Raw genomic sequence first — 26,045 nt, 5'->3', positions numbered from 1 at the left:
AAAAAAAAAAAAAAAAAAAAAAGGAAAAAAAAAAGAAATTGAGAATTTCCCAGGTGTTTAGGAAATAGATAAAGACACAGTATATTATATAATACTTTGACTTAATCTTTTTTTCAGTTTTCTGTTTAGAGACAGGGTCTCGCTCTTTCTCCCAGGCTGGAGTGCAATGGCAGGATCACAGCTCATTGCAGCCCAGAACTCCTGGTCTCAAGCGATTCTCTCACCTCAGACTCCTGAGCAGCTGGGATGACAGGCACACCACAATGCCTCTAATTTTATAATTTTTTAATAGAGATCAGGTCTCGCTATGTTGCCCAGGCTGGTCTTAAACTCATGATCTCAATTGATCCTTCCACTTTGGCCTACCAAAGTGCTATGATTACAGGCATAAGCTACCATGACCAGCCTTGACTTAGTCTTTTGACTAATTCATGTTGTATGTAAGAAAGCTGAGATGTTATAAATTAATCTGACCTGAGACAGAGTGAAGCTGGCTGGTCCCTTTGGAAGACAGAATTAACTATTAGTTATTTGCCTTATTAATTAACCAAAACATTATTAATATTATCCTCTTCTGACAGCCATTAATGGAGAGAACTCCATGTGACACAGTAACTAGAGGGTAAGACCAGACCCATAAATGTTTTATATGCTATATAGATTACTTTAATATTGAGCATTTCAGTGACTAGCAATGTATTGTCCAGGGCTAGGATGGAAATTGCTAGAAACAGGCTCACTCTGCCTCCCAGCATATACTTAGGTATCAATGAATGTGAAACTACCCAGTACCTGACACGCTGTAGGCACATAATACATGCCAATTTCCTTCTACAGAGCCCAACTGGAGCAGCCACTATATTCCTGCAGCTCCTGCAATACTAGAATGGCTCAAATATGAAATTTCTTCCTCCAGGCTCTTGAACAATGACTGCTCGTGGTGAAGGAAGGGCTTCTCACCTTGGTTATCACCTCTTGGTAATAATTCTCCTTTATTAAAACAAACAAAAACAAATAATGCTTTATAGTCTTCTTTTTTCTTTTCTTTCTTTTTTTTTTTTTTTGGAGGCACAGTCTTCCTCTGTCACCCAGGTTGGAGTGCAGTGGTGCAGTCTCGGCTCACTGCAGCCTCTGCCTCCCAGGTTCAAGCTATTTTCCTGCCTCAGCCTCCTGAGTAGCTGGGATTTCAGGCGCCCGCCACTATGGCTCAAAATGTTACAGGAAAGAATCTCAATCCAGACCCCAAGAGAGGGCTCTTAGATCTCTCACAAGAAAGAATTCAGGGCGAGTCCATAGCGTAACATGAAAGCAAGTTTATTAAGAAAGTGAAAATATAAAAGAATGGCTGCTCCATAAGCAGAGCAGCCCCGAGGGCTGCTGGTTGCCCATTTTTATGCTTATTTCTTTATTATTTGCTAAACAAGGGGTGGGTTATTCATGCCTGCCCTTTGTAGACCATCTGGGATAACATCCTGGTGTTGCCATGGCATTTGTAAACTGTCATGGTGCTGGTGGGAGTGTAAAAGTGAGGAGGACTAGCTGTCACTCTCATCGCCATGTTGATTTTGGTGGGTTTGGGTCGGCTTCTTTACTGCAAACTGTTTTATCAGCAGGATGTTTATGACGTGTATCTTGTGCTGACCTCTATCTCATCCTGTGACTAAGGCATTCTTAGTAATGCCCTAATCTCCTGGGAATGCAGCCCAGTAGGTCTCAGCCTCATTTTACCCAGCCCCTATTCAAGATGGAGTTGCCCTGGTTCACACACCTCCGACAAAAAGGCAAGTGGGATTATTCTCATTTTACAGATGGGGAAGGAAAAAAAGAGAAGTGCATGAAGACACTTTACAACTTCTACTCTCCACTGGGTTGTGCTTCTCTCAAACTTTCCTAGCAAGTTGGAGTAGTGAGCTCTCCAGCTGCGCTTCTGCTCCTTCACATTTGGGATTCTTTTTCCTTCCAGATCTGTATACTCTGTCTTATGCATGCCCCATTCCATTAGTAGCCATTTCTTTTTCAAACATTTTTAAATTTGATTTTTTTTTTTTTTTTTTTGGTACACATAGGGTCTCGCTCTGTTGCCCAGGCTGGTCTCAAATTCCAGGGCTCAAACGATCCTCCCACTTCAACTTCTCAAAGTGCCGAGCTTACAGGCGTGAGCCATGGTGCCTGGCCTCTCAAAGTTAACCATTTACTTATTGGCTATTTCTCAAATTAGGTTAATCGCAGCTTTACACTATTGAAAACACCATTGCCTGGAATATTATTGTACACCTATCTTTATTTAAATCTGATTATTTCCTTAGAATCTATTACTAGAAGTGGAATTATTGAACCAAAACCTTCCCTGTTCTAAATTTAGCTGAAACATGTTTTCCCCCAGGTGACACAGCTTATGATAGGCACAGGAAGATAGACAGGAGGAAATAGCAGCGTGGTAGTTTTGGGTTATTTATTAATTTACAACAAAGACTTTTTAAGCACCTACTAGGTTGGACCTCAGGGAAAATCCCTGGAGAGTTGTATCACAGGGACTTTCTGGACTTGAGCCTGGGGTGTAAAGCAGGCAATATGTAAAGCTGGAAAGACAAAGATAGATAAAATGCCTTTAAGGATTTCACAGTATAACAACAGAAAATAGTAAGAGCTATTATTACACAACACTTCTAAGATGTCTGATGAGTATCTCGAACTTGATGTGTCCAAAACTGAAGTCTTGATCTTTCCTCTAAACCTGTTTTTCTTACTCTTGGGTTTACTTATTTATTAAAGTGATACAGCCATCCACTCAGTTGCCCAAACCTAGATCTAGGGGGTCTTGTTTATTCCCCCCACCCAGCTGATAAGATTCCAGCAAATCCTGTCCCCTTACCTACACAAAATAGAAATATCAACCCAATGCTCCACTCTGGTACAAGCACCATCATCTCCATCTACATGGTCCCCTAACTTGTCTTGCCTTATCCATTCTTGCAACTCTCCAATCCCTTCTCCAAAAGCAGCCAGATTGAACTTGTAAATATCACACCATAACATCTCCCTGGTTAACACCCTCGAATGGTTTTCCATTTCACTTAGAATAAAACTCAAACTCCTTCCCACTACCTTCAAGGCCCTGCATTCTTCTGGTCCCTGCATTATCATTATATGGCTCTCATCAACTACTATCCCTCCCTTGGCTCACTCAATTCCAGACACTCTAACATCAGGGCTTTTGCATTTAGCTGTTTCCTCTGTCTGTGTGCCCTTCCTGGAACTTTGCAGGGCTTCTCCTCACTTCTTTCAGAACTCATCTAAAATCACACCCTCAGGCCTGCCTTCCTTGGGCAGCATGCTTGTATTATAGCCACATTCTCCGCCTCTATCAACCCGTCCTCCGCCCCACTGCCACCTTTTAACCTCTTAATTTTTGTTTCTTCTAACAAAGATTCTCTTCTTTGGCCAAAACTCTAGTCAGGCTCCTGTTAGTCCTCTTCCTGACTAGGCCTAACCCTTTGGGCTTCCCTTTCTGTCCTTGTTGAATCCAGTTTGTGCAAGAACTCTCCACTCTTGGCGTCTTAGTCCATTTTTTGTTGCTATAACAGAATACCAAAGACTGGGTAATTTATAAAGGAAGGAAAGTTATTTTTTGCAGTTCTGGAGTCTGGGGAGCCCAAAGTCGAGGGGTTGCACCTGGTGAGGGCTTTCTTAAACTGCATGGTAGAGAGCCTCTCAGGATGAGAGAGCAAGAGCATGTGTGCCAGCTCAGATCACTCCTCCTCTTCTTATAAAACCACCAGTTCCATCACAGTGGCCCTACCCTGATGATTTTATCTAATCCTAGTTACCCCTTCAAGGCTCCACCTCAAAATACTATCAACATATGAACTTTAGGATTGAGTTTCCAACATATGCAATTTGGGGGACACAGTCAGACCATAGCACTCGGTATCTGACCACCCTCAACATCTTAGCACCCTGTCCTACTTTCAGCAATAATCCTGTTACGTCAGTTTAGCAAGAAACTTCTTATCCTTGATATTTCCCTTAGTAGTTTTTGTCAGGTCTCTGAGCCCAAGCCAAGCCATCGCATCCCCTGTGACTTGCATGTATACGCCCAGATGGCCTGAAGTAACTGCAGAATCACAAAAGACGTGAAAAAGGCCCTGCCCGGCCTTAACTGATGACATTCCACCAGAAAAGAAGTGAAAATGGTAGGTCCTTGCCTTAAGCGATGACATTATCTTGTGCCTGGCTCATCCTGGCTTAAAAAGCTCCCCCACTGAGCACCTTTTGACTCCCACTCCTGCCCGCCAGAGAACAACCCCCCTTTGACTGCAATTTTCCTTTACCTACCCAAATCCTGTAAAACGGCCCCACCCTTATCTCCCTTCGCTGACTCTCTTTTCAGACTCAGCCCGCCTGCACCCAGGTGAAATAAACAGCCTTGTTGCTCACACAAAGCCTGTTTGGTGGTCTCTTCACACGGAGGGGCATGACACTTTTCTGTCCACTGACCGTCATCCTGCTCTTTGGTTATAAATCTCCACTATTTCTTGTTGGAGTCAGAGTTGAGTCTAATTCCTCTTCTTCACTGCAAGGTCTGGTTGTAGTGGTCCCTGTAACGATCACCATGGGCTCTCTTAACATAAAGTCTGCCTTACCATCTTTAATTAGTGCCGTGAACAAATTTTCCTTTAACACTTTTCAGCATTTATTTCTCTATATTTGTCTATTGTTTGTCTGACTCATCAAGCACTGTTATGTACTATGACTGCAGACACTTGTTCCTCATTTTATCCCACTGCTTGGTGCACAGGAGACATTTATCAAATGTTTGTTGAATGAATGATTAGCACTTGTCACAACTGTAACTCTATGAAGACTAGGATCCTATCCATTTTGTTTATTACAAAATTCCGCCTAAGCCTTGAACAAGGCTATCAGTGACAAGTGCAAAGCGATTTAGAGGAAGGAGGGGTAACTAAACTGACTGAAGAAGCTCAGGGAAGCCTCACAGATAAAATTACCTCTAAACTGAAACTGAAAGTTAGGAGGAAAACTAAACGGATCAACAACGGAAGGGCTGCAGACAGAATATCGCGAGGTGTTAGTCAGCCAAGATGGCTTCTAACACTGGCCGCCACACTTACTATGGCGGCCAGCGAAATTGCCTCGAGAAAATCACGCGAGACTTGCATCACGGCCGTTGTCCCCGAGTCAACCTGGGGGTGTGGAGCAGCCAAGATGGAGCCGGCAGCCGGCGGTCCGGGCCCACTGATCGTGAACAACAAGCAGCCCCAGCCTCCGCCACCTCCGCCGCCGGCAACCGCACAGCCACCACCCGGGGCACCGCGGGCCGGCGCGGGCCTCCTTCCTGGGGGCAAAGCCCGGGAGTTCAACCGCAACCAGCGCAAAGACTCGGAGGTCAGGAGCTTCGGGGGGCGAGGCTCGCCCCCGGGCGGGCGGCGCCGGGGGTCCCGGGCCGGAGGCCACTGTCGGGGCCAGGTTGGGCTTCCCAGAGGGCTCAGTAGAGCCCGGCCGAGAACTGTCAGTATACAGCGAAAGGAGCAGGAAGCGAGGCTCTCAGCTCCGGGGGTCGGGGGCATGAAGCTGGGGTCCTTGCTAGTGCTCCGCCGCCCGGGAGAGCTTCCCGGAGCCGGCAACTGCTGGTTTGCTCCCCTCGGCCCCGGCTGTGGGCGTGGCCTCGAGGCCCCAGCCCCTGGGGAAGCCGCCTTCGCCCCAGCTCGGGGCTGAGGAGTCGGGGGTCTGGGTGCACTCCAGGGCGCTGGGCGGCCGCGCCCCCATCCTAATCATCTCGGGCCTCCGCCCCTGGCACGCGGGCGCCAGCTCCTGGGTCCTGCCGCGTGCAGAGGAAGGCGCTTGTGGGCAGGGAAGGTACCGGCAAGGATCTAGAAGGCAGTTACAGCCGGACCGAGCTAATTATCACTGAGAGTATTGCGCGGCCGTAGGTTCCGAGAGTAGGAGGGGGAAACATGCCCTGTTCTTCTGACCTGAACTAGATTAGGCCGTGGGTTGACAGTGCCTGTGGTGGGTGTTGTGCCCAGTGCGCCTGATACTGAACTGTTAAAGATGAGAAATAGACATTTTAAGCATCCGTTAGGACCCAGCATTCATTCGTCTCGCCAGTGATCCGTTCCTGCCGTTCTGGAGATGGCATAGTCTAGAGCTGACTAGTAACCTCACCCCAAGTTAAAGAATTCCTCCCACTACCTCCCTTTGCAGAATTCATGAATGAAGATACTCATGTCGCGGCGTTTTAGGGCTTCTTAATCAGCAGGTTCTCAGAGCACTTACTATGCCATCTCCTAGATTGATCAGCAGCCAACCTGATCAGCCAAGTTAATGAGAGGGAATTCCTCATTGTCCAAGCATAATGTACCAATTCATACCAAAGAGCGATGATACTATCTTTAGACCTGTGAAATCAGTTCCTCAGAAGCTTTTATTTTTTGTTAGCAAGCCTAAACCCCTGAGAAAACATGTCAACAATTGGCAAGCCCGAAGTAGACGTAATTTGAGCTTGGAGTGAATTCTTTGAAAAAACAGTGACACTGACCTTTTAGGAGCCCTTGCATGGTGGGATGAGGGACATCAGTGGTAACTACTCAGTTTTTCAAGTGTGGAAGATTACAAAAGTGGAGGGGGGTGAACCTGCCTTCATCATGAGAGGAGTTATTTTGAAAAATGGTTTAAAATTTGCCTGAATAGCTATGAATGGTCAAATAAATACCCTTTGACGAATTTTAATTTCTTTTTACCCTTTAATTTCCACATAGCGGACGGGTCCAGTGGCTCAGGCCTGTAGTCCCAGCACTTGGGGAGGCCGAGGCGGGGGGATCACCTGAGGTCAGGAGTTCCAGACCAGCCTGGCCAATGTGGTGAAACCCCATCTCTACTAAAAGTACAAAAATTAGCCAGGCGTGGTGGCTGGTGCCTGTAATCCCAGCTACTCAAGAGCCTGAGACAGGAGAATTGCTTGAACCTGGGAGGTGGAGGTTTGCAGTGAGCCGAGATTGCAGCATTGCACTCCAGCCTAGGTGACAAGACCGAAACTCTCCCCGTCTCAAAAAAAAAAAATTTCCACATAGACTCATTACATGAAAGACCAGTCAAATGGACGCATTTAAGCAGAGACCTGTCTAAATCCATTTCTTTAGAGAGGCTGCCGGGCGCGGTGGCTCGAGCCGGTAATCCCAGCACTTTGGGAGGCCAAGACGGGTGGATCACGAGGTCAGGAGATCGAGACCATCCTGGCTAACACAGTGAAACCCCGTCTCTACTAAAAAAATACAAAAAACTAGCCGGGTGTGGTGGTGGGCGCCTGTAGTCCCAGCTACTTGGGAGGCTGAGGCAGGAGAATGGCATAAACCCGGGAGGTGAAGCTTGCAGTGAGCTGAAATCCGGCCACTGCACTTCAGCTTGGGCGACAGAGTGAGACTCCGTCTCAAAAAAAAAAAAAAAAAAAAAGAGAGAGAGGCTGATGCCGTGATCTTTTTTTAGTCATAGCTGAAATCGGTGGTTTGGGAGCCTGATCAGTGAATGCCTGGAGGACAGGGAGGCTGACATTTGATGAGAGCCTACTGTGTACTGCATAATTTTGATTAGTCCTTAAAAATCTTCAGAGTAGATTTTTATCATTGCCATTCAATGAGTGAAGAAACTGAAGCTCAATAACTTGTGAAAGTGTACACTGTGTTGTCTCTGAACTCAATGTGGAGTTCTCATTTGTGGGTATGTTTTTTGTTTTGCTTTGTTTTGTTTTGAGACAGAATCTCCCTCTGTCTCCCAAGCTGGAGTGTAGTGGCGTGATCTTCGCTCACTGCAACCTCCACCTCCGGGGCTCAAGCGATTCTCCTGCCTTAGCCTCCCCAGTAGCTGGGACTACAGGCATGCCCCACCATGCCAGGCTAATTTTTATGTTTTTATTAGAGATGGGGTTTTACCATGTTGGCCAGGCTGGTTTCGAACTCCTGACCTCAAATGACCCGCCCACCTGGGCCTCCCAAAGCGCTGGAATTACAGGCGTGAGCCACCTCGTCTGGCCATTTGTGGGTATGTCATTTTGTGGCTGGTCCTTGTCTTCCCAGGTAGATTGTAATTAAACCTAAGGACTTTACCTATTTGTTTCTCACTTCTCTCTTCCCAGTACAAGCCTTCCAAGATGGTGTGTTCTCAGTAATCACCTATTTCCAGCAGGAAAAAGACTGTCTTTGTCACATTGTCTCTTATATGTGGGAGGGAAGTTGATCTGTTTGGGGGCGGCCTTCTTTGTCAGTTCTCACTGAAATTTGAGACAAAGGCGGGGAAAGCTGAGGGTTTCAATACTCATTTTTGTCCTGAGCTGTTGACAGCTCACTAGCCAGAAGTTAAGACTTCTGGAATCTTAGCATCACATGGAATGGTCATTTACTGCACAAAATACATAGAAACCTTGTATTTGTTCATTTAACAAATATGTGAGTATAAACCATTCATTCATTCACTTATTCATGCCAAGTACTATGCTGGGCCTTGTGAAATAATTGGTAAGTTAAATGGATGATGTTCTTGTTCTCAGGGAACTTGCAGTCTTGTGGAAAGGCAGACACTAAACACATCCTATAATGATAAGTTATGATAAGTGCTCTGAAGGAAAGGTATAGGATACTCTGAGAGGTTTTAGGAAACAAAATGTGAAAAAAACATCAAAAAAGTGGAGGCAATGGTGTCCTGTAACAGCATCTCGAAGCATGTGTTTCTTTGACAAACAGCATGATCCTTTTTCCTGAAGCTCTCTCGTCTTGTCAGCAGGGCTATTCGGAGTCACCAGACCTGGAGTTTGAGTATGCTGACACAGACAAGTGGGCTGCAGAGCTCTCGGGTAAGGCAGGGACCTTTGTGTTATTTGGGGGTAGTTTTTTCCTTATTGGTCTTTAAGAAAATTAAGGGGCCGGGCGCGGTGGCTCAAGCCTGTAATCCCAGCACTTTGGGAGGCCGAGATGGGCGGATCACGAGGTCAGGAGATCGAGACCATCCTGGCTAACACGGTGAAACCCCGTCTCTACTAAAAAATACAAAAAACTAGCCGGGCATGGTGGCGGGCGCCTGTAGTCCCAGCTACTTGGGAGGCTGAGGCAGGAGAATGGCGTAAACCCGGGAGGCGGAGCTTGCAGTGAGCTGAGATCCCGCCACTGCACTCCAGCCTGGGCCACAGAGTGAGACTCTGTCTCAAAAAAAAAAAAAAGAAAAAAGAAAATTAAGAATAAATATCATTTAGGGCTTCATTGCTTTCCCTAGTTCTATCAAATATATGTATGTGTGTGTATATATATGTGTATATATATAGTACATATATGTATATGTGTGTATGTATGCATATATATGTGTATATATGTATATGTGTATATATGTATGTATATATGTATATATATAACATGTTATTTGATTCAAGCCTTGTGTATCTTATAACTTAGTGTTGTCCTTTACTTTTATGAAGCTGGCTAGAGCCCAGTCCCATTGTGAGACAGTGATGTTCCTTGGCTATCCACTGTGACCCTGATAGTGGTCTCTCCTCCAGCAGTGGGTCATGAGGGATGCCTGCATCTGTGCCCATCTGCTGCTGCCACTGCCACTCTCATGTAATGCGAGGTCGGTGTGAGCTGCGTCTCCAGCCTCTATAATACATGTCCTGCTCAAGAGGTAGCAGCCACTTGAGAGGCATATCCCAGGTGGCCGTCAGCCCTGGCATGGCATGGTGGGATGGATGCACATCGGACAGGAAGTGTCCAGATGGCATTCTGGCACTCCGATTCTCTCTCTTGTGCACAGTAGAGAACTAAGATCCCCTTCATAATTAGAGAGCTTATTCCAGGAGTCACTATGACTCAGGGCCAGATTTGAGAGTGGAAGCAAATGCCTTGCCTTCTCTGCACATGTGAGACTTGGTGTGCAATGCAGACATGGAACCGATGGTGATGAGACTTTGTTCCAACAGAGCTTTACAGCTACACGGAAGGGCCAGAATTCCTGATGAATCGAAAATGCTTTGAGGAGGACTTCCGGATCCATGGTGAGATGATTTCCCCCACTTCTTGCTTCCTTTGCCCTGCATAATGAGAGCTGCAGGTTTCTTTTAGGCATCTGAATGACCTGAGTCATCCTTGAATGGCCTGAGAAGCCTGCTGAACCCTGATGGTTCAAAGCCAGATGCATGTAGAGTGGGCTTGTGGCACATCCGTGGGGGCTTTTCAGAATCTGCATATTGGGGGAGAAAAAAAAAATTCATGTGATTAAAATTGTGCCCAAAATTCCAGCGTTTCAGTTTGGAAATCAAATTCATAGGGCAGCAGTATGATCTTACCACTTACGTAGGGGGTCACTTGTCTTTCTGGTCCTATGGCAGTCCTGAAATTGGTGAGTTAACGTGGGTCCATGCCATTGTGAATATTTTTCTAGGCTCAGGTGTAACTGGTTTCTTGCCCTGCAGTGACAGACAAGAAGTGGACTGAGCTGGACACCAACCAGCACCGGACCCATGCCATGAGGCTCCTGGATGGCTTGGAAGTCACTGCCAGGGAGAAGAGACTCAAGGTGGCTCGAGCAATTCTCTATGTTGCTCAAGGTATTGAGTGGACCTCCCCAGGATTCCCTGGCACCTCCGCCCACTCAGATGCAGGGAAGGGCTCAGTGAACTGAACCCTGTGTTACAGGCACGTTTGGGGAGTGCAGCTCGGAGGCAGAGGTGCAGTCCTGGATGCGCTACAACATCTTTCTCCTCCTGGAGGTGGGCACGTTCAATGCTTTGGTGGAGCTTCTGAACATGGAAATAGAGTGAGCATTTTTGAGAGGCTGAGTAGGGAAAGGGAGGCTGGGGTGGGAAGGGGGACACAGCTTGCAGAACTAACTGGCTTTGAGAGGGTTAAATGGGCCACATGGGGCAGAAAGTCTAGTCCTAGGCTGTGTTCTGACCACCTGGGTTGAATAACGGAGTTGGTCACTTACACCTTGAAGATTAATGGAGACTAATGACAGGTCCCTGCAGCTCCCTGATGCCAAAGTTTTTACATCAGACAGTGCGGGCCCTACCCCGGCTTTGGGGGGGGGTGCCCCTCAGAAGGAGACTCCTCATTTTGAGCTCTCTTTTGAACCTGTAGACTCTGCTGTGTTTGCCCTGCAGTTCCCCCCTTGGCAGGAGGCCAGGCACAAGACTGACACATGGGCTCAACCAGTGCCTGGCCTTGCCTGTGTCACCTTTGTCCAGTGGACAGGTCAGCTGCTGCTCATCTAAGGATAACGCCATCAATGATAATAGCTAAGACCACTCAGTGCCTATGTGTCCCGGGCATTGTTCTCGGGATATTACAGGTGCTAATTCATGTTAAGGATATAGGTACTGCTATCATCCCCATTTTACAGATGAGGAAACTAAGGTACAGTTAGAGCCAGGATTCAAACCATGGCAGTCCAGTGCATGGCTGAGTTTTTTTTTTTGTTTTTTTTTTTTTGCTTGTTTGTCTTTTGTTTTTTGTTTTTTTGGTTTTTTTTTTTTTGAAAGAGTCTTGTTCTGTTGCCCAGGCTGGAGTGCAATGGCACGAACTTGGCTCACTGCAACCTCCACCTCCTGGCTTCAAGCAATTCTCCGGCCTCAGCCTCCTGAGTAGCTGGGATTACAGGTGCCCGCCACCACACCCAGCTAATTTTTGTATTTTTAGTAGAGATGGGGTTTTGCCATGTTGGCCAGGCTGGTCTCAAACTCTTGACCTCAGGTGATCCACCCGCCTCGGCTTCCCAAATGGTGTTGGGATTACAGGCGTGAGCCACCTTGCCCAGCCATGGCCTGGGTTCTTAGCCATTATATCCTGTGGCTTCTTGTGCAGTCCAAGCATGTATCACAGGATTTTGTGTCCCCATTGGTCAGTACTTGTCAGGGACATCACTTATCTTCCTTCTTGGAGGAAGATGCTGACTCTCAAAATCTCCTGCAGCAACAGTGCCGCCTGCAGCAGTGCTGTGAGGAAGCCCGCCATCTCCCTGGCTGACAGCACAGACCTCAGGTGAGGTGAGCAGCAAGCCTAGGCTCCCGAGCGTTAGTCAGAGATGAGATCAGAGCAGGGTGTGGGAGGCTGTCTGTGGGTGTCCTTGCTGTGTGTGCTTCTGTACACGTCATCTGCACGTTTGATGGGCTCACTGTGAATGCTTAGTAGGAACTGCTGAGGGCTCATCCTAGGTGGGGCTCTGGGTTGAGACTCCCAAAGGCAATCCAGGGTCAGGTGACTTAGAGCCACAGCTAAGTGTGGGCCTCCTACTCACACTGTTACTCAGGAGCCACAGCTAAGTGTGGGCCTCCTACTCACACTGTTACTCAGGACCCAGTTGTGGGTGTTTTGTATTTGGGTGAAACACTTGATAATGTTCCCTGGGCTCCGGCCGCCTTGTGTACACAGCTTGATCCTCATCTTCACTGGGTTAGACCCGACGGCTTCCTAATGTTTCATGGCTGCCCAGGAGCTCACAGCAACTGCTGAACACCAAGATCACCCTTCAGTTTTTGAAGGTTGAAATCTGGCTCTTTTTATGAATTTGGAAGTTTTTAGACTAGGTGATTGTAGTGTTCCCTCCTAGGTGTTAGGATCCCTGGGTGTCACCTCTCAGCTCCTGCTTTCCACTTTCTCATCATAAACCCTGTTTTTGTTCTCGCTGTGACCCCGTTCTGCTTTGACCCTATAGCTCACTACCACCTCTGTGGTGGTTTTCTTTTCAGGAAGCTTAGGGCAGTAAATGCTTTTGGCCATTCTTGTTCATATTCATTTATTCAGCTACCATTTATTAATATTAAGCCCCTGCTTTGTGTAAGCACTGTGTTAGACACTAGGGTGCTCCTTTGACCTCCCCCACCATCCTACTTCATTGTGAGCTGGCTTTTGTCCTCAGGGTCCTGCTCAACATCATGTACCTGATAGTGGAGACCGTTCACCAGGAGTGTGAGGGTGACAAGGCTGAGTGGAGGACCATGCGGCAGACCTTCAGAGCCGAACTGGGTAGGACCCTGGAGATCCTCTCTAGAGGCCCTGCCTGGAAGCTGAGACGGAAGGCTTTGGGAGGGTCCTGATACCTTTGTGTCACCTCCAGGCTCCCCGCTGTACAACAGTGAGCCATTTGCCATCATGCTGTTTGGGATGGTGACCAAATTTTGCAGTGGTCACGCCCCTCACTTCCCCATGAAGAAAGTTCTCTTGCTGCTCTGGAAGACAGTGTTGGTGAGCACCTCCTTGGAGGAGAACTCAGGTGCTAGGGGATGGGCAGTAGGGAAACTGTTCCTTGAATATCCTTTTGAATATTGAATTATGTGACTATAAAACTGCTTTGGTAAAAAAAAAAAAAAAAAATTAGTTAAAAAGCGCTAAAAGGAGATGACAAAATAAGTGCCACTATTGTCCCATTGCAGCCAATGAGGACATAGGCCTTGAGTCAGAATAGACTGTTGACTCCCTGACTCCTGGAAGATGTTTTCTGTCATAGAACAGCTCTCCCCCAGACAAGTTGCCTCTCAGCAAGCAGCTCTGGACCTGGAGTTTGTAACGGGATTTAAGGCAAAGTTAAAGCTGGTGTAATTGGGGCTCTGGTAGGATGTCACTTGAAGGGGCAAGCATGAGCCCTAAGGCAGCTTCCATTTTCTTCAGGGTATGGTGTCAACCCGACTCTGTGTCTAGGTAGGGAGGGACTCGGTGCCAGGGTGGGCCGTCCAGCACACTGGGCTTTGGAGCACTGTTAGCAGCCAGGCCATGCCAGGAGGCCTTCCCAGGAGGAGGGCATGGGGGAGGCAGTGGAGGTGAGTTGGGCCTCTGTTACACTGGGGCTCATCCTTCCATTCAGAATGGGTCAGCTCTGGAGCCAGGGCTCGGTAAGTGTAGGATTTCTTGAGTCATTGACGCATTTTATCTTGGCCACACATCCTGTTCTTCACAAAGCCTTGCTAAGGCCAGAGAGGAAAGCTGAACTGCTCAGAAACAGCAAAACTAAGCAGTGTGAAATTACTGCATGGTGCTGGGGTTTCTGTTTCTTGGGAGATGTTTAGATGAAGCTTTTTTTTTTCTTTTAAATTTGAGCAACCAACTGTGTTTCCAGTTTGACTTGGAAAGACTCACATTTACAACTCGTGAAACATATGAGTCTCACCAACTTTTCTAGGAACTTGCAGGGTTAGGCTCTTTGCTTTTTAAATTGAAGAGTATGTCATAGGTGCAGAGTTAGTGTATCTGCACTACGGTCAGTCAGCCTGCATCTCTACTCTTTCCTTGTTCCTTTTTCTCCTTTCCCTTGCGGATGTCACGGAATTCTCCTCGGGAGTGGCTTCAGTCCGTTGTTCAGGGGTTGCCTGGGTCTCTGTAAAGACGTGGGTCATGATGTGATGGGTGCTTCTGAGCCTGACACAATGGTCAGGGACCAGCCCTGTGGACACGTTGATCCTGGCTCTGCTTCCCTGTTTGTGATGCAGTGCACGCTGGGTGGCTTTGAGGAGCTGCAAAGCATGAAGGCTGAGAAGCGCAGCATCCTGGGCCTCCCTCCACTTCCTGAGGACAGCATCAAAGTGATTCGCAACATGAGGGCAGCTTCTCCACCAGCATCTGCTTCAGACTTGATTGAGCAGCAGCAGAAACGGGGCCGCCGAGAGCACAAGGTGAGGGCGACAGGGGTCCCTGTGACTCCTGAGGGCCCTCAAGGTGTATGCTTGCAGCAGCACAGTCCTTGGAGGAGCAGGGCTGCTGGAAATGATCTCTGATCAACCATTCAGAATCATGCCTCCACGGCAAGGACACTTTGTCCCCAGCTCTGGTCCAGTTTATGGTGGGTGCTCAGCACGTGGTGCTTTTGAGGGACTGGAGCAAGAAGTACTTGATGGTTTGGCCCTGGTCTTGACTCCCCCTCTGGTTTTTCCACTGTTCCTGCCTCTACCTGACACCGCTATGCGCTGTGTCTCCTCCAGCCGCACTTCCCTAGTCTGCATCCTCAATTGGCTCTTATCTCATCTCGCTTCCCTGGTTTTAGGCTCTGATAAAGCAGGACAACCTAGATGCCTTCAACGAGCGGGATCCCTACAAGGCTGATGACTCTCGAGAAGAGGAAGAGGAGAATGATGATGACAACAGTCTGGAGGGGGAGACATTCCCCCTAGAACGGGATGAAGTGATGCCTCCCCCACTACAGCACCCACAGACCGACAGGCTGACCTGCCCCAAAGGGCTCCCCTGGGCTCCCAAGGTCAGGTGAGTCTCAGATCTCCAGAGCACTCATAGCTCCTGAGGCCAGAGCCCTCACACCCTCAGGCCTGCCGCCTGGCCTGTGTCACCGTGTGTGGTCCTCTGCAGGGCAGGCTGACTGTGGCTCTGGGATGAGGCTCTCTTAAAGCGCCTGGTGCTGTCCTGAGGGTCTCAGGGAGGCTAGCCTTGCTGGTCTCACACAACATGGCCCCCATGTGGCTACTGAGTCAGTAATTGGAGTTAGCTCTTGGTTAGACGTGCTAGTGAAGGGGGATAGGAAACAAATAAAAACAAAAGCATTTAAGCAAACATGTCCCCACCCCTCCTGGGGTTGTATATGATTTTTAAGGGAAAAATGATAGATTAAGGAATAATGAAAATGTTTGAGATATATGTGGGTACATCGATGGATGGGAAGGTACCTGGAGATATATAAATGGTGTCTGTTTGATAGGCAGCAACTTAAGAAATAGATGAACATGTGAAAGGATATAGAAGTCACTTTCTTGATCCAGGTAAAGCCTCAGTTTTCAGTGATCTGTGAAGGGAATGCAAAACAGATCATCAGAAAATGCAAGGTATGCTGATTGTTTGGGATAGGAAAATGTGACCTACGTGAAAAATCAGTAGCCTATAGCTTTAATTGTTTAACAGAGTTTTAGTATTTAAGAAAGTCTGTTGACAAACTTGTTCATACTATCTGAATAAAGTATGTTTTAAAGTTTAATGTATCTCTTAAATTTTATGAATAAACAGGTTAACATGTAATATATTTCCAGGTTATTGATCCAGCAAAATTATAAGAAACATTAAAATACTCTGAAAATTTCTATTTTTTCCCTTTTTTCAAAGAGAAAAACAATTGTGGGAGACTTTTTCTTCTCTTGGCTTCACAGTTTCTGGATGCTGTATGTTTTTGTTAACTGTAACACTTTGAAATAGCATTTGCTAAAAACCTTTTTCTCTCTCTTTTTTGGGGGATGTGGCAGAGAGAAAGATATTGAGATGTTCCTCGAGTCCAGCCGCAGCAAATTTATAGGTTACACGCTAGGCAGGTGAGTAGAAGCCAAGTTCATTTTGCTGTTAGCTCTCCCAGCCTTTGGTGTTTGGGATCCCAGGTGAATTAATGTTGAGGCTCAACACAGGGCCTTCTTTATTCTCCAGTGACACGAACACAGTGGTGGGGCTGCCCAGGCCAATCCACGAAAGCATCAAGACTCTGAAACAGGTGAGTGGCTTTGGGTGAGCATTTGGCTTGTTTGGTCCGAAGTGAGTAAAGTGAAACCAGTCTGCAGGGAGAAGCCTTTTAAGACTGTTGTCTGCCTGCAAGAACCTGGGGTAGAGGCCAGGGTGGACTTTGGAATAACCTTGCAAACGGTCTTTCATAAGTTTTGCTTGTTTTATTAGAAGTTTTACTTGTTTTAGCTGAGCTTTTGTTTGGGACTGACTGGAAAGTCTTTAAAGATTGTATTACCTGACCACTGGGCACCAAGGCATACATGCCTGTAGTCCCAGCTACTGAAGAGGCTGATGCAGAAGGATTGTTTGAGCACAGGAGATCAGGGCTACAGTGAGCTATGATCATGCTCCTGCACTCTAGCCTGGGCCGCAGAGTAAGACCTAGATTCTTTGAAGAAAAAAAAAAAAAAAGGATTAGATTACTTGACAGTTGTTGGAATTCTAAAGAGCTCAGTAAATAACCCTCCTTTTCCTTGCCCACGTTCTCAGGCAGTTGAAATAGAGGAGTAGGCAGATGGAGATTGTAATGCCAACTTTATAGCTCATAGAGCCATGGAGAATGAGGCTTAAGAACACAGCAGTAGTGTCCTAATACATTGTTTCAGAATTAGGCAGAGTTACCTACCAGTCCCGGGCAGTGCGGGGAGGAGAAGAGAGCACAGACTCTCAGCAGGCAGACAGGTTCTAAAGGGAAAAGAGAAGGGTGGGGCCAAGGCTGCCCTGTGTCCCCTCCCACACTCTCCGATGAGAGAAGGGAGGAGTGAGTGTCTGGACGGGGCAGAGAGAGATGAGGGGTGTTTGGCAAACCTCTGTCCGTCCACATAGGAGAGAACATTAAGAGTGGGGAAGAGGGTCAGGCGCGGTGGCTCACGCCTGTAATCCCAACACTTTGGGAGGCCGAGACGGGCGGATCACGAGGTCAGGAGATCGAGACCATCCTGGCTAACACAGTGAAACCCCGTCTCTACTAAAAAATACAAAAAAACTAGCCGGGCGAGGTGGCAGGCACCTGTAGTCCCAGCTACATGGGAGGCTGAGGCAGGAGAATGGCATAAACCCAGGAGGCAGAGCTTGCAGTGAGCCAAGATCCGGCCACTGCACTCCAGCCTGGGCAACAGAGCAAGACTCCGTCTCAAAAAAAAAAAAAAAAAAGAGTGGGGAAGAGGCATCTCCCCTAACAGCTGTCTGGAGTGAAACTGTTGATATGTTTTGAAATATAGTTTTGGAATTTGTAGTACTAAGCGGTCTCTCTGCAGCTAGGCATTTTGAGTACTTGATTTTGCTTTCAGTTTTTCTCCTGTCACTGTAGCTATCTGAAAGCCTGTTTCCCTCCTTTAATTTACTTTTTTCTTATCTATTGTGGGCTTCTTACTCTAGTTGCAAGAGGAAGGGGCCCATTTAGAAAAATATTTTGGGGCCAGGCATGGTGGCTGATGCCTACAATCCCAGCACTTTGAGACACCGAGGTGGGTGGATCACCTAAGGTCAGGAGTTCAAGACCAGCCTCATCAACATGGCAAAACCCCATATCTACTAAAAATATAACATTTAGCCGGGCGTGGTGGTGCACGTCTGTAGTCCCAGCTATTTGGGAGGCTGGGGCAGGAGAATTGCTTGAACCTGGGAGGCGGAGGTTACAGTGAGCCAAGATCATGCCACTGCAGTCCAGTCTGGGCAATAGAGGAAGACTCTATCTCAAAAAAAAAAAAGAAAAGAAAAGAAAGAGAAAAATGTCTGGGTTTGGGATTTTAGTTAGGGATTTTTGTGGTGACTTAATCTTCTTTCAGAAGACTGAAGACAAATGTGTGGGGCTTTTGCTAGAGTGCAGGGAGTTTGGCCAGAGAATGTTTTCCCCAGCCCTTCTTTTCCCATCTCTCCCTCCAGCACAAGTACACGTCGATTGCAGAGGTCCAGGCGCAGATGGAGGAGGAGTACCTCCGCTCCCCTCTCTCAGGGGTAAGTTGGAGGTCCTCTTCAGCCACCGGGATCCCCAATTCCTCCCAGGCATTGTGCTGGGATTAGACCACAAGGTTGCCCCAGGCCCTGCCCTCAAAGAACTCCCAGTCCACCTCCCAGTGCAGAGGGTGACACAGGTCTGGTGCAGGGTTAAGAATACAGACTGAGTCAGGAACCTGCCTTTTATGCCTGGGTCTACCACTTTGTGGATGACAACTTAGGCCAGTTACTGGGTCTCTCTACGCTTTATTTCCGTGTCTGTGAAATAGGAATAATAATACCTTTATAGGGTTATAATAATAAGGATGAACTGAGTTATTACAAGTAAAATGCTTGGCACATTGTGTTCAGGGTTTGCTGTTATCATTAACATCATTATGTACATCACTGTTTACAGGTTTTCCTCCAGCCAGCTAGCAAGCTGGCTCAGGAGATTGTATTCTGGGCTGGGGTTTTATGCTTATACCCATTATGTTAAAAGGGAGAAGAAGAAGTTGAGCAAGTCCCTGCAGAAACTCTCTACCAAGGCTTGCTGCCCAGCCTGCCTCAGTATATGGTGAGTGGTGCTTGCAGTGGGACCCTCCCGCTACAGTGGCCTTAGAGTGGGCCCTGCCCTCCTCCTGCCACCTGTGGACCAACAGAAGGACTGCTCAGAGCTTAATTTTGGCCCTGGGCTCTCAGACCTGTGTCTGAATGGTCTACTCTTCCCAGATTGCCCTCCTGAAGATCCTGTTGGCTGCAGCACCCACCTCAAAAGCTAAAACAGACTCAATCAACATCCTAGCGGATGTCTTGCCTGAGGAGATGCCGTGAGTATCGTTCTGTGAATGGAGCAGGTGGGGCAGAAGATAGATGGAGAAGGGCAAACGTTTTCCTCTTGTCAGGTTGGTTGGTATTGGCCCAGCTTCTCTACAGGTTAAATGTAGGTATTTTTGACTCAAAAAAAAGGAAACTACTAGATGAAAGAGTTTCACTGGTTAGGGAGATGGCTTGGTCCTGTTGGCCTGGATTCTAGTGTAGACTCTGCCACTGAACAAACTCCTGAGTGAATTGGGGAAAGTAATTTCCTCCTCTGTAAAATGAATGGGGCCACCCTGGACATTTCCCCAAAGCCGCCCTCTCCAGCTGTGATCGAGACACCGGGACAAGGAGGGTTAGTTTGTAGACAACTTGCCAGCAATAGCTGAACCTGTGCCAGGTATAGAGACGTCCCTTTTCGCCAGTAAGCGGGCACGCAGAACGCTGGCAAATGGCTCAGGGTGATAGAGTGAGATTCTTCAGAGCTCTTCTGCCCTGGGCCCTGTACTTGTCTTTCATGTGAGAGTACAGGTTGAGATCATGTTCTACTTTGAGAAGGACCTGGGCCTTGACCTGATCTCCTGCCTGCCTGGGCCACCAGCCCTGAGTCCAGCTCCTGGGTGGCTGTGGCCCTGGAGTATGGCAGTGATGGCCAGGTGAAGGAGGAGGCAGGGACTGGCTAATACCAGAGGGAGAATCACAGAACACAAGACCATCATGTGATGATCCTTGGAAAAAAGGATCTAGAGTCTTACTATATATTTGATGCATGGATTTCTCTTATAAGGAGGAATTCCTTTTATAAAGATGTACAATGAGAAGTCCTGAATTAAGAAACTGATGTAACTCAGTGCTTCCTAAATTTATCTGACTCCAAAACCCTTTTTTCCATGACATGAAATTTGCCAATATCCTGGTATTCCACAGAACACATTTTGGAGAACTCAGGTTAATATGGCAGCAGAAGCTTAGGGGAGATCTTGGAAAGGAGAAGAAGTTCATTTTTAGAGGAAAGGCAGAGAAGCAGACTAAGAATGTATTTGAGGGCATCATGGGGAAGGAATAAATTGTGCCAGGCTACATTGCTTGGGAGGTGGATGGGGGACCCCTGGGCTGACTTCTGAGATGTCCATGAGGTGAGTGGGAAGGTGGGAGTCTTTGCCCAGGGAGGCTCAGGAGTCCATCTTTTCTGTGGGCACCTAGAAAGGAGGTACTGCACACGCTGGTGGCTTACCCAGGCAATTGTGTTTCCAGCACCACAGTGTTGCAGAGCATGAAGCTGGGGGTGGACGTAAACCGCCACAAAGAGGTCATTGTTAAGGCCATTTCTGCTGTCCTGCTGCTGCTGCTCAAGCACTTTAAGTTGAACCATGTCTACCAGGTACCCGCAGGGCTTTCCCTCCTGTCCTGTGGGCTGGGACCTCGGGCACTACTGCTCCTCCAGCCCACAAGAATGGGGGCCTTGGCCTTTGACCCGCTTGAACTCTGCATGAATGTTCTAAGACATGGCCCTCCAGCCAAGGCCTTTCATCCCTGGAGGAAAGAAGGCAAAGTCCCAAGGGCCGCGCCTTTTTTTTTTCTTCCCCTGTTGGCTTCAGTTTGAATACATGGCCCAGCACCTGGTGTTTGCCAATTGCATTCCTTTGATCCTAAAGTTCTTCAATCAAAACATCATGTCCTACATCACCGCCAAGAACAGGTGATGAGGGCCAGGGACCGTGAAGGGGCGGGTATGGTCAGACGGCAGAGTTCCCAGCTGGAACAGGTGACGAGGGCCAGGGACCGTGAAGGGGCGGGTATGGTCAGACAGCAGAGTTCCCAGCTGGTATTTCCCACTGCGTCCGTTTTTCCAGCATCTATGAGCCAGCACTCTGCAAGGCATCAGGACACAAAGATAAATGAGACATGGCCCCTGCCCAGTGTGTCAAATCTGAGTCTAGCTAGTCCTGCCCCAGGTGACTTGGCCTGTACCTGGGCAGGAGGTTTTCATCCCAGAATCTAGTACTTTCTTTCCTGTCCCTTTTGTACTTTTTTTTCTTTTCGGAGACCATGGGCTGCTTGCTCTCTCTAAGGTGTTCGGCCATGTGCCCTGTAATGCCCTATCTGCTGACTCTTAGCCCCTGCTGTTGGCCTGGTGCCAGCTGTAGTTGACATTACTTGCTCATCAGTGTGATATACCACAGGGTGCCGGCCAGACCCTGTCTCCAGAAAGGCTTGGCATAAATTAGTTGCCCTGAGCGATCTCCTCCCCCGCCCTGCATTGATGGCTGTGGGGGAAGCTGTGAGGGTCTCTGCCCCTTACAAGATCAACCAGCTGGCCTCTGGTTACAGGAGTGCCTTACAAGTTCCGTAGTAGATATTTCCTCATCTTATAGCTGGGGAAACTGGGGTGGGACAGACCAGGTAGAGTCCTACTTCTGCTCCAACAAGTGAGGCAGGAAGGCTGAGAACTGGCTCAGGCACGGCTGCTCCACTAGGCCCTGGGCCTTTGCTCATGGTGGACACCTGGATCCTCTCCCCTCTGCAGCATTTCTGTCCTGGATTACCCTCACTGCGTGGTGCACGAGCTGCCAGAGCTAACTGCGGAGAGTCTGGTGAGTGGCTGGGCTCTCCTCGGCTGTCCCTTTGGCACCAGGGTCAGTGAGTAGAGAGCCTGCCTACCCCAACACCACAGGAATAGAGGTGTCTCCCACAGGGGAAGTCACTGTGGAGTGTCCGGCTTTTAGAGCACTGTAAGTGTACAGAAGGGCCAGGAGGAGGGCTCTTGCAGAGCAGAGAGATTTGGATTTAGGGATTAGTCAGGGAGTGTGATCTTCAGGGGCTGCTGATCCAGAGCTCACCTCATAAGAGGGCTTCTCTCCCTCAACACTGGACTCAGCAGTAGGAGCCCTGGGGCAGCCCAGGGCTACAGCTCCCAGTATCACAGTTCATGTTTCCTTCAGGAAAAGTCTAGGGAGCCTCCCTCTTCCCCTAGTCCCCTGCCAGCTTCTGGGATGGAGTCCTGGGGCTGCTCTGAGAGCAGGGGGTTCCTGGTAGAGGCCTGAAGACCCGGCTCTTCTAAGATCACGTGTGAGGGACTTTTGGAAACTGCTGCACACACTGCGGCCGTGAGGGCTGATTGTTCCTGGGTTTACCCTGCAGGAAGCAGGTGACAGTAACCAGTTTTGCTGGAGGAACCTCTTTTCTTGTATCAATCTGCTTCGGATCTTGAACAAGCTGACAAAGTGGAAGCATTCAAGGACAATGGTAAGTGAGTCAGTGCATTCAGCAGGCTTGGAACTTGGAGCTCAAAGAAGAGTGCTGGGAGCAGGGAGTCCCTAGGGTGGGGCTCACTGTGCCTTCTCACTTAACTTTGCTGTAGCCATATCCTTGCATTTTAAGGGCCAGTTCCCAGTTCCTTGATGAGTTTGATGAGTTGAACTGGAAGCTGGAAGAGGCCCAGTCATGCACTGAAACAAATCTACATTTATAGAAGAGCTTTTTCCATGTCATCTTAATCTTGACTGGTTACATAACCAGGGTTCTGAGAATCTTCCTTAACTCTGGGTCTGTGGATGCCTTTGGGGTGGGGAGGTCCTTGAACCCTCTGATAACTATGTGTACATGTACACAGGAATGTTTCTGGAAAGAATCCATAGCTTTCTTCAGATTCCAAAGTGACCCTTAGTTACGGTGACCAACCATCCTGGTTTGCCTGGAACTCTACTGGTTTTAGCATTTGAAGTCCAATGTATTAGGAAACGCTTCAGTCCAAGGGAAACTGGAAAGGTTTGTCGCCCTGACCGTAACTTCCAAAGGGTTAAGCAGCAGCGTAGCCAGGGGCGTATGCATTTATTTCTGTCTTCAGCTTGGGCTGCTTGCTTGTTTCCCTTCCCAGATGCTGGTGGTGTTCAAGTCAGCCCCCATCTTGAAGCGGGCCCTAAAGGTGAAACAAGCCATGATGCAGCTGTACGTGCTGAAGCTGCTCAAGGTACAGACCAAATACTTGGGGCGGCAGTGGCGAAAGAGCAACATGAAGACCATGTCTGCCATCTACCAGAAGGTGCGGCATCGGCTCAATGACGACTGGGCATACGGCAACGGTAAGGCTCTGCACTCAGTCAGATTTGGGTGGGAGTGTGTCAGGAAAGGTGACATCTTTCACTCATTGCCCGTGGTACTCAGGTGCTTCTCTGCCCTGAGCTTCCCACCAAGGAACAGGAAGGAGCTCAGCTTCTGCTTTTGTAGCATCAGGATGGGCACTCTAGGAAGGACTTTGAGAAGCTGCCCAGGCTTGGCATCTGCGATCATCCCCATCTCTCCCTGTACCTCCAAGTCATTCCTTTTCTGGAAATTGTTATAACAATATGTCCCCTCTTTTCATCCCCATTTTGGCCACCTAAACTTTTACAGCTCTTGACTGGCTTCCCTGCCTCTAGTTCCTTCCCCTCCATGAGTGTCTCAGATTTCCCTAGTGATCCTTTTTTACTTTAATTTTTTTCAAAGATGGGGTCTCGCTCTGTTGGTCCAGGCTGGAGTGTGGTCTCGGCTCACCATAACATCTGCCTCCTTAGTCTCCCGAGTAGCTGGAACCACAGGCACATGCCACTGTGCCCACCTGATTGTATCTTTTTTGTAGAGACAGGGTTTCACCATGTTTCCCAGGGTGTTCTTTTTTTTTTTTTGGAGAGAGAGATTCTGTCACTCAGGATGGTTTGCAGTGACACGGTCTCAGCTCACTGCAATCTCCGCCCCCCCGAGTTTAAGCGATTCTCCCCGCTCAGCCTCCCAACTAGCTGGGACTACAGCTGGACTCCACCATGTCCAGCTAATTTTTGTATTTTTTGTAGAGACGGAGTTTCACCATGTTAGCCAGGCTGGTCTCGAGTTCCTGGCCTCAAGTGATCCACCCGCCTCGGCCTCCCAAAGTGCTGGGATCACAGGCATGAGCCACTGTGCCTAGCCTTCTCAGGTGGTTCTTGAACTCCTGGGTTCAGGGATCCACCAGCCTTGGCCTCCCAAAGTGTTGGGATTACAGGCATGAGCCACTGCGCCTGGCCCCCTAGTGAATCTTTTCAACATGCAGCTTCTGTGCTGTTACCTCCCTGAGTAAAATCCTTCATTAGCTTCCTATTTCCCTTAGGATTAGATTCAGACTCTTAAGCATGAGGCTCCCTCGTCCTTTTTCATCCTCCTCCTCTGTAATCTGACCCAGCTTCGTTTTCAACCTTGTTACTTGCTGTCCGTCCAGCCTCCTTCATACCCAGAGCTCCAGGCACAAGGAATGCTTAGTCCCCGAACATAGCTGTGTGGTTCCCACTGCTAGGCCTCTGCGGGCGCTCTTCCTCCACCCGCAGGGTCTCCCCTGCCCACCTGGGCTGCTCTGTGTGGGTGTGTTGCCACACTGTTGCGTTTCTGGAATATACCACCATGGCTAAATGACTGTGTCTGTACTCTCAGTGCGTTGTGAATGTGTGCAGGCCCACGGTGGCACACGGTACCTGGTCGGGGAGTTGAGAGAGAATGAGCAAATGAGAGGATTTCCAGGTTCCTCCCTCTGACCCCAGAGAGCTAGGGAGATTGCCACTTTGAGAGAAATGTGTTGTACACATGGCTCTCCCTCTCTGGGTCTACATAATCTCTACAGTATAAGCCTCTTTGTCAGTACTTCTGTCTTTTCTGCTTGTACTTGACTCTCCTTTGGATCTAGGAAGGAATTCCTGGAGCTCGGAGGTATCCTGCTCCTAGTTGACACTCAGTATTCCTGGCCAGGCCCCTGAGCTGCAGTGAGTCCATGGGGAGCTGCTATAGGGCGTGGCTCCTAATTGTGTCCTTCCTGCTTTGTCTCAGATCTTGATGCCCGGCCTTGGGACTTCCAGGCAGAGGAGTGTGCCCTCCGTGCCAACATTGAACGCTTCAACGCCCGGCGCTATGACCGGGCCCACAGCAACCCCGACTTCCTGCCAGTGGACAACTGCCTGCAGAGTGTCCTGGGCCAACGGGTGGACCTCCCTGAGGACTTTCAGATGAACTATGACCTCTGGTTAGAAAGGGAGGTCTTCTCCAAGCCCATTTCCTGGGAAGAGCTGCTGCAGTAAGGCTGTTGGTTAGGGCACTGAAATAGAGAAAGGAGGATCTCAAGGTACCTGCAGGACTGTCCTAGTTCATGGCTGCAGTGCTCCCGTTCCCCACCAGGTGGCAGCACAGCCCCACTGTGTCTTCTGCAGTCTGTCCTGGGCTTGGATGAGCCCAGCTTTACCTCCTGTTGGTTCCCAGGGTCCAGCTCAGAAGCGGTCATCTCTGCCTGGGATCCATTCTTCCTTTATTTCTCCCACCCTCCTCTCTTGGACATGGTTGGTTTTGGCTCATTTCACAGTCAGCCCAAGGCTGGGAAAGCTGGAATGGGATGGGAACCCCTCCACAGCACATCTAAATTTCAGGGGTCATGCTGATGCCTCCTGAGACACACAAATCCTTGCTTTGTCAGCTTGCAAAGGAGGAGAGTTTAGGATTAGGGCCAGGGCCAAAAAAAAAAATACAACGGTATCTTGGTTGTGCTCTGGGGTGGGGGTGGGGGTTTCTGTTGTTATTCCAGCCTCCTGCTATGTTATATGCAGAAGTAATTGCAGAGGCTCCTGCAGCTGCCTCAACACTTTGATTTTGGACAGGGACAAGGTAGGAAGAGAAGCTTCCCTTAACCAGAGGGGCCATTTTTCCTTTTGGCTTTGGAGGGCCTGTAAATACCTATATATAATTCTGTGTGTATTCTCCTGTGTCATGTTGGGGTTTTTAATGTGTTTGTGTATTCTGTTTACATTAAAAATAAGCAAAAAT

General features: G+C 48.4%; 1 protein-coding gene across 3 annotated transcripts; it reads left to right on the top strand.

The window, feature by feature from the left end:
• Positions 1 to 5,156: 5,156 nt before the first annotated feature.
• STRIP1 (striatin interacting protein 1) lies at positions 5,157 to 26,045 on the top strand. 3 transcript variants are annotated; one of them, XM_023232589.2, is made up of 21 exons: positions 5,161 to 5,406; positions 8,791 to 8,863; positions 9,977 to 10,051; positions 10,469 to 10,603; positions 10,692 to 10,812; positions 11,967 to 12,035; positions 12,913 to 13,019; positions 13,111 to 13,238; positions 14,477 to 14,659; positions 15,028 to 15,245; positions 16,229 to 16,294; positions 16,404 to 16,467; positions 18,363 to 18,434; positions 18,916 to 18,990; positions 19,146 to 19,243; positions 20,487 to 20,613; positions 20,831 to 20,931; positions 21,760 to 21,826; positions 22,374 to 22,478; positions 23,110 to 23,314; positions 25,062 to 26,045. In XM_023232589.2, the coding sequence occupies exons 1-21, from the start codon at positions 5,227 to 5,229 to the stop codon at positions 25,307 to 25,309; spliced, it is 2,517 nt and encodes an 838-aa protein (XP_023088357.1). In that variant the 5' UTR covers positions 5,161 to 5,226; the 3' UTR covers positions 25,310 to 26,045. The 3 variants fall into 3 exon arrangements, with proteins under 3 accessions (XP_023088360.1, XP_023088357.1, XP_023088358.1); XM_023232590.2 differs by having other exon boundaries at positions 5,168 to 5,406; positions 8,794 to 8,863; XM_023232592.2 differs by lacking the exon at positions 11,967 to 12,035 and having other exon boundaries at positions 5,157 to 5,406.

The sequence above is a fragment of the Piliocolobus tephrosceles genome, chromosome 1, assembly GCF_002776525.5.
Source record: "Piliocolobus tephrosceles isolate RC106 chromosome 1, ASM277652v3, whole genome shotgun sequence".
NCBI lineage: Eukaryota > Metazoa > Chordata > Mammalia > Primates > Cercopithecidae > Piliocolobus > Piliocolobus tephrosceles.
This window is presented reverse-complemented; position numbering and strand designations above follow the sequence as displayed.

Excerpts from the sequence above, each read along its gene's own strand:
- STRIP1 (XM_023232589.2), top strand. The coding sequence starts at position 5,227 with ATGGAGCCGGCAGCCGGCGGTCCGGGCCCACTGATCGTGAACAACAAG. Across the intron at positions 10,604-10,691 it reads AATTCTCTATGTTGCTCAAG|GCACGTTTGGGGAGTGCAGC; the intron begins GTATTGAGTGGA and ends CCTGTGTTACAG. Across the intron at positions 18,435-18,915 it reads TCCGCTCCCCTCTCTCAGGG|GGAGAAGAAGAAGTTGAGCA; the intron begins GTAAGTTGGAGG and ends TTATGTTAAAAG.